The sequence below is a fragment of the Borostomias antarcticus genome, assembly GCF_949987555.1.
Source record: "Borostomias antarcticus genome assembly, chromosome: 19".
Taxonomy (NCBI): Eukaryota; Metazoa; Chordata; class Actinopteri; order Stomiiformes; family Stomiidae; genus Borostomias; species Borostomias antarcticus.
In genome coordinates, this window is record NC_140252.1 from 11429984 (window position 1) to 11438394 (window position 8411).

General features: G+C 41.0%; 1 protein-coding gene across 1 annotated transcript; it reads left to right on the forward strand.

Annotated features, from left to right (window-relative positions):
* Positions 1-1381: 1381 nt before the first annotated feature.
* Positions 1382-7739, forward strand: LOC311321952 (uncharacterized protein; the record flags this gene model as incomplete). The annotated part of the gene is made up of 4 exons (XM_084453965.1): positions 1382-1482; positions 2960-3004; positions 7198-7338; positions 7672-7739. Exons 1-4 carry the CDS (start codon positions 1413-1415, stop codon positions 7737-7739), a joined length of 324 nt encoding a protein of 107 aa, XP_084310091.1. The 5' UTR covers positions 1382-1412.
* Between the last annotated feature and the right edge of the window lie 672 nt (positions 7740-8411).

Consider the following 8411-nt stretch of genomic DNA (forward strand, 5'->3'; position numbering starts at 1 on the left):
ATTTAGGACTGGATTGGATGGGTTAAAGCCATTAGTAGAGTGTGCTTCGTTGTTGTGTTGAGTGAGCCAGTGGAGTTTTGATGTTCCAGTCCTGATCCATCTCTTATCCACCCCTCCCCTAGCCTTGTGAGACCATCCTGATCCCGCCAGTTCACTTTCAGTTTCTCTCCGCAGATGAGTCTGGACTTACCCCCCTCTCGAACGATTTCTCTTTGATTACGCTTTGACCGGACCAATCAGGGACTGTGTTCTGACTGCTGTTCTGTCCCCCAGTAGAACGTAGACCCTGATTGGTTCCCGTAGTTAATGTGAAAATTAAATACAGGCCGCTGGCAAACAGTCTCCTGAAGCAACAAGCGTTAACGTTAGTACAATAAACACAGACCTAAGTCCAATATTGCAGAAATAGACTCGGTAACAACAATTAAACAAAAACAAGATTATGCTGAGTTTCTCTGAGGAAAAAACGCTTTCGCCGTTCTTCCGACTGGATTTGGCAAAGGTTGTGTTACGCTGGTTGACTGAAGGAGTTAGTCGATCGAGGCAAGTACTCCCACCCACTGAAATCGTTCTAGGGAAGGCCAAACTGATCTGTTCTGATTCACTATTAACCCCCTTCCCTCCTCTCCACATGCACACCTACCCTATCACTCTCTCAGAAACCCACAGGTGTTATGTACCCACAGGTGTATGTATGGAAGGTCTTGCATGTAAAACAGTGATGGCCCTGGGTCTCAAAACTGTGAAGAGATGATTTTGTAAGTATACTAGTTGTTATTGACTGTAGCAACAAGTTGTGTGTTGCTCCTCACATTTTATACTACAATGTCAGCTTTGTTTCAAGTCTTAAGGACCGCTTCGTTGTCGGGTGAAAACTGAGAACTACTTACAGTAGCTATTGTTGTTGTTTATGTTGCTAGGCTACCTAGTTTGCGGACGTTTACACACGTATGTGCTGCGACTAAATAGCAGTGGTGGGCCGTCAGGGCCAGCAAGGCCTTCTCTGCTGGCCTAACATAAATCATGATCATAATTTGATAAAGGTTAATTTAATTTTGAATTTACTTTCCCTAAATATATAAAAATATCCTTCATATTCTCTTCATGTTCGTGTTGTTTTTAAGTTAGAGTTTTTATCCAATCAGAATTCAGCTAGTTTGTGTTGCCAGGCTGTATGAAATCTGCCTGAGGCCTTCAGAATCAACAATGCGGGCGTCTGTGCAATGTAAGTGAACGGGCACATACAGTTGATAGACAGTTGCGATAGCCAATCAGATCACGAGTTGTTGATAGCAGGCCTTCTAGCTGGCCTCACGTTGAACGTGACATGTACGCTTCCTGTGATTGGATACTCACTTACTGCCGTAAAACAACAACAAGAAGAAGGATAGCCTACGGATAGCCCAGTGAAAATGCTCTGGTCCAATTCATGTCCATCCATAATAGATCAGACAAATCCTCATGTGCCAGATGGTATTTTAGGTAGGGTATACTCCTGCAATGTATGTAAATAATGTGGCACGCTGGCGCGGCTGTGTGGTTGTACTAAGAGACTTGTGTCATTGTGTTTCATTGTGTCGCTGGCTGTCGCCAAGATGTGGCCGTCTTGTTGGTGTCTTTCTGATATTAAACTGCGATTTTGCAATTTAGTGTACAATCTTGTTAAAGCTTGCCTGTATTCTATGTGGACTTATTAAAACTTTTTGGACAGATCATTTTAAATACCCTTTTATTTTGTAGTTTTGACAGTAGCCTACCACGTAGAGATATTTTTTAATTGCTGATGCGGGTTTATTGATTTTTAAATGCGCTGGAAAATAGCCCGTTTTGTACACAATTGAGGTGATGCAATGCCCAGTCGTGCCTAAGTGTGTTTCAGAAACATTAACACTGTTTCTGTATACTATTTCTCCAGCCGTGATCACGTGGTGTCATAAATGATGATATTATGAGAGGTATTTATTGAAGTCGGACTAAGTAGGACATCACTGAAGGCCTAGGTGTGAAATGCACGGCCCGCCACTGCTAAATAGTTATATGCTAAATATTTAAAAAAGCCGTTCCAGATGAACTAGCATCTTACTTTATGGCGAATTATATGTCAGAACGCCAACCAACACCTCGGTGAGTTTCTTGTCTTTGAAATTGAGAGCTTAACACGTTTTTTGAATGATTTTTCAAGGTGCTCCATTGTATGACCAAAACGGTGGTAGAGCAATTATCAGACTTTCTCAAAAGTGCTAGTTTTGTCAACGTTTTGATCTGAACCATTGTATATGATCATAAGTAACCTTAAAACAGGACTAAACATGCATTTCCCCTTTACTACTCCTTTAACAATCGCTGAACAACTCCCAGCCCTGGGACCAATTAAATGTATTCTAAACAGCTCATCATCAACTTGTCAGTTTGAGACATTTGATATCACAATCTACCCAGCATCCTTTGCTCTTTCTCTAACGGGGAAACGGCGACCCTTCTTCTCTACAGTCTACCACCATCCTTCCTGTTCCTCCCCCATACAAGTGTTCTTTGAAGGCCTCCCTACCTGCTGCATTGATATTCCCACAGGCACTTACTCCCAGGGGAGATCTCCACCCTCTCTTGCCCTCTCTCTCTCTCTCTCTCTCTCTCTCCTCTCGCTCGCTCGCTCTCGGCTCTCTCACATCAGCAGGACCTCTTTACTACTGTGGTGTCTATAACAGGACTGGAGTTGGTCCCACAGGGAGCGGCTGGCTCTGCTCTGAGGCTCTGATCACATCCCCCTGGTGATGAAGACGTGAGAAGGGCCGGGAAAGAGAGAGACATGCCATTGCATTATGTGTTAATTTAAGGAGAATATAAACATTTGGGTCAGAGCTATAGATGAGCTATCTCTCTCTCTCTCTCTCAGGCTGTCTTTGCCTCTCAATCCGCCTCGCACACACTCATTCCTTGTTCTCTCCCCTTTACCCCTTAGATGAGCCTCAGGCCGAGGAGAATGTTACGGAGAAGAAGAAGCCAGGTAACGTTGGTTGGAATGCCAACAACCAGCCACTCACTCTGGCAGCCATGCCTGTCAGCAGCTCACTCACCTATCCATCTATACACCCATCCATCCATCCATCTATCCATTCATCTGTCCGTCCATCCATCCATCCATCCTTCCAACTGTCCATCCATTTATCTATCTATCCATCCATCCATCCATCCATCCTTCCATCTGTCCATCCATCCATCCATCCATCCATCCATCCATCCATCCATCCATCCATCCATCCATCCATCCATCCATCCATCCATCCATCCATCCATCTATTCATCCATCCTTCCAACTGTCCATCCATTTATCTATCCATCCCTCCTTCCATCTGTCCATCCATCCATCCATCCATCCATCAATCATCCATCCATCTATTCATCCATCCTTCCAACTGTCCATCCATCCATCCATCCATCCATCCATCCATCCATCCATCCATCCATCCATCCATCCATCCATCCATCCATCCATCCATCCATCCATCCATCCTTCCAACTGTCCATCCATCTATCTCAGTGTTTTTCAACCTTTTTTGATCTACGGCACATTTTTTACATTAAAAAAATCCCACGGCACACCGCCATCCCAAAACGAAATTAAAGCTGCTTCGCAGCGATGAGGCGGGGCCAGGCAATTTCCGACAAGTTTAGGAGCAATAAGCGAGAGAATAGGACAACAGGAAAGTTGACATTCCAATGTTCATTTTGTACATTCGTATCGTAAAACATTTGTAAAACATTTTGATGCGTTGTAAGCTCGATTTTGATAATTCAACAATCTGGTCAATGAGTTTGTGAATTACAGTCTGAAGATCCAGTGTAGCAAGTTTGGTGTTAATTGATTGAAAAATGTTGGATGAGATATGTTTATTAATTTTTACAGGTTTTGTTTGCTTTTCTTCATAATTGAACATTAACTTCAGCAGCTGTGTACTCAGTCAGTTGCCAATCAATCGATTTAGTCATTGTAATCCTCGGCGGGGGTTGGGTAGGGTTGCCAACAGCGATGTCTCCGATTCGTGGAGCTTGTGTTGGATTATGGGTAACGTAGTTTTCTCTGTATGAAGTGTTGGTTTCAGAGGACAGAATTAAACATATTTTAAAAAATTCAATTTTTGAGATAAAATTCTAAAAAAAAATCATACTACATCTTGGATATGTGGCTAATGTCGTCACTTTTTATGAGGATGATCAGCCATTGATTTGGCGAGAATAAATAGGAACTATATACAGAACTGTTAACAGTAAAACCTTTTGATGTGCTGTGGGCTCAATTTTTCATATTTCAAAAATCTGTGAGGATCGTTTGGTAAGGACAGTCTGAAGATACAGTAGATCCATTTTGGTGTCAATTGAACTAAAAATGTGGGAGGAGATAGGTTTGATAGGTTTTACAGTTTATGAAGAAATCAGAGTGATGGACTTCAAAATTCCTGCAAGGTCAAAGTGTATGAAAGTTTTGTCTCACTTGGGCCTACATTCACGTGGTGGTTTTACAGTGATAGCACCTATGGCTGATTTGTTATGATTTTTTTAAGTTTTAAACTTTAGACTGTTGCTGTAGCGCCACCTTCAGGTTTATTGACCTACAATGCAGGTTGAGGACTTTGGGTATACTACTGGAGCTATGTGCAAATCTTGGTGATTTTTTGTCCACGGGAAGTTAGACTTCAGTGGAAGATGAAGAATAATAATAATAATCAAAATTCCTGCAAGGTCAGAGTGTATGAAAGTTTTGTCTCACTTGGGCCTACATTCACGTGGTGGTTTTACTGTGATGGCACCTATGGCTGATTTGTTATGATTTTTTAAAGTTTTAAACTTTAGACTGTTGCTGTAGCGCCACCTTCAGCTTTATTGACCTACAATGCAGGTTGAGGACTTTGGGTTTAGTACTGGAGCTATGTGCACATTTTTGTGATTTTTTGTCCACAGGAAGTTAGACTTCAGTGGAAGATGGAGAATAATAATAATAAGTAAAACATTTTAATGCATTGTAAGCTCAATTTTGATAATTCAATAATCTGGTCAATGAGTTTGTGAATGACAGTTTGAAGATCCAGTGTAGCAACTTTAGTATTAATTGATTGAAAAATGTGGGTTACAGGTTTTGTTAGCTTTTTTTTTCATAATTGAACATTAACTTCAGCAGCTGTGTACTCAGTCAGTTGCCAATCAATCAATTTAGTCATTGTAATCCTCGGCGGGGGTTGGGTAGGGTTGCCAACAGCGATGTCTCAGATTCGTGGAGCTTGCGTTGGATTGTGGGTAATGTAGTTTTCTCTGTATGAAGTGTTGGTTTCAGAGGACAGAATTAAACATATTTTTAAAAATTCAATTTTTGAGATAAAATTCTGAAAAAAATCATACTACATCTTGGATATGTGGCCAATGTTGTCACTCTTTATGAGGATGATCAGACATTGATTTGGCGAGAATTAATAGGAACTATACAGAACTGTTAACAGTGAAACCTTTTGATGTGCTGTGGGCTCAATTTTTCATATTTCAAAAATCTGTGAGGATCCTTTGGTAAGGACAGTCTGTAGATACAGTATATTAATTTTGGTGTCAATTGAACAAAAAATGTGGGAGGAGATATGTTTGATAGGTTTTACAGTTTATGAAGAAATCAGAGTGATGGACTTCAAAATTCCTGCAAGGTCAAAGTGTATGAAGGTTTTGTCTCACTTGGGACTACATTCACGAGGTGGTTTTACAGTGATAGCACCTATGGCTGATTTGTTATGATTTTTTTAAGTTTTAAACTTTAGACTGTTGCTGTAGCGCCACCTTCAGGTTTATTGACCTACAATGCAGGTTGAGGACTTTGGATATAGTACTGGAGCTATGTGCAAATTTTGGTGATTTTTTGTCCATGGGAAGTTAGACTTCAGTGGAAGGAGAATAATAATAATAATAATAATAATAATAATAATAATATAGGCAAATACAATAGGGTTCCGGCAGCTACGCTGCCTGGCCCCTAATAATTAACATGGAAAGAAGTAGCCTATTTAACTGGTGCACACAGTCAAATTTAGGCACTTTTATTAAATGGAGTGCATGAATATGAAACTTGTCACCATTTAGGCCTACACATAAACAAAGAGCATTTAAAATTTTTAATAAATATTTTTAATTTCATTCATTTCATTACAATGGTTCTGAGTTCAATTCTCCCTATAATTATGAATAGCCTACTATTATTACAAAACCTGAGTTTGATCATTATTTAGTCTTAAGTCTCTGAATTCGATTATACTACTTCTCTTACAGTACATAGGCTCTGAGCCTCGTTTCTGCTTAGGCCTACTCAGCGTGAAATCTGAGCCTGTTTGTTCGAGCACAACTTTGATATCCTGTCAGGAATAGATGACAGGCACACACGCAGCGCTTGTTCAACAGCTCAGTCTCTCTGTTTTTTGTTTTAATTGCAGTTAGGCTTGAGAGCGCTGAGCTCGCAAAGATATGTTGTGGAAAAGGGAGCACGGTTGAAATGGCTTTATTTGCCACGATAGGAAACAAAAACTGTCAAAAGTTAAATCCGCATAGCGCAGTTTTAAACCGCGGTCCTGTCTCAGTTCAATTAGTTCTTCTTGCTCCTGCAAAGTCATGTCCTCTCCGAAAAGAACAGATGAGCTGTATGGATTCCTCACCCAGTCCAGTGAGTCAGTGGAGGCTAAGGGGAAATAAAAGGACGACATCTCCTCAAGGCTTTCCAAATGTTAAAAAGTCTCCTATTACAGTATCTCGTACAACGCTGCATGTCCTTGATATTCTTGAGTGAGAGGGAACATGTCAAGTGATTTCTGCTCGATTGCATAGCCTACATGTCATATGATAGGCTGACAGATATTACGATAGTTGTAATTTGAAGACAGTTGTAATTTGGAAAAAAAAGGGAAAAAAAATCAGTCATATTCTCAAAATAATAATAATAATAATTTTAATATTATTACTGACATTTGACATGACATTTGACAATTTTCTACGGCACACCTGACAATCTCTCACGGTACACTAGTGTGCCACGGAACACCGGTTGAAAAACACTGATCTATCCATCCATCCATCCGTCCATCCTTCCATCTGTCCATCCATCCATCCATCCATCTGTCTACTGTCCATCCATCCATCCCTCTATTCAAGTCTCTCTTGTTCTTGTCTTCCCAGGCCAGAGATACTTCCAGTGTGTTTTCGTGGGTGGGAAAAACGCCCAGTACCCCTTGCGGCCCTTCACCCCGGCCATGGCGCCGGCCATGCCCCCCGCCGCCATGCGGGCCATGATGGAGCAGCACAGAGCCAGAGCGGCAGGCCAGTAGGCTGACCCCTGACCTCTCCCTCGCCTCCACTAGCGCCGCAGCCTCCAGGCCACAGGGGGGCGCTTTCTCTATCCACTTCACTGCTCCTCTGTGACACCCGAGGACAACTATGAACTAAAGAGAGGGAAGAGAGAAGGACAGAACTGTTCTTTTTATTAGGGTTCCTACGCTAGTAAGCATAGGAACCCTATTGTAATTTATTTATTTATTTTTCCTTTTCAGCGGTCGAGCTCCCGTGCAGTTTTAGTGGGTTTAAAGGTACAGGCCGTACCCTGCTCCCTGACTCCTGTGGCTTTGGCTGTGGGTGTTTGCTCTCCTGTTGTAGACTTCACTGTCGAGTCCTTCGTGTTTGACGTGCTCTTCTCGTTCATTCTACAGTTGTTGATGACTTGAAACGTTTCAGCTTACATCTTTGTCTTCTTAGGGTATGGAGCATTTATGTGATTTCTAACCTGAGTTTCAGTCGACCCTAATTATGCAAAACATTTGTAATTTAGCCACGGTTTAATGTATATAAAGGACATGTTGATATTACATCTTGCAGTTTACATTTTTGCACACCCTTTCTGCTATGAAGCAACCTCAGATCATGATTTTTCATGTGTTCATGTGATCAACATACAATATCATTATTACAGTTTATCACTTGCACTTTATTTCACTTAACATAGCAACACCATTTTAAGTATCTATTTTTACTGTTTTCATGTGCCTTAGACATTTTAGGAAATCTAAATAGGTCAAGAATCCAAAAGCCATACTGTAAAAAATGTAAGTCAAATGGAAAGAAATATATTTTTATATTAACCAAAGCACAAGACAATAAATTGACCGTTCAGAGGAAAATGTGGAATTGTGTAGCGTTGTGCAGCCGTACTTTGATGAAAGATTGATATTCCAGAGGTTAGGTGATGAATATTACATGAAGCATATTTGCATATGGAGATGAAAACCCTCTGTTCTGTTTTGAATTCTTCCAATTGATTTTCCCCTCACAACGGGCTTTTAACGGAAAGCTGACTGTCGGATGCTGTTCCACATGGTTTACAGTCGTTAGACTTTCAT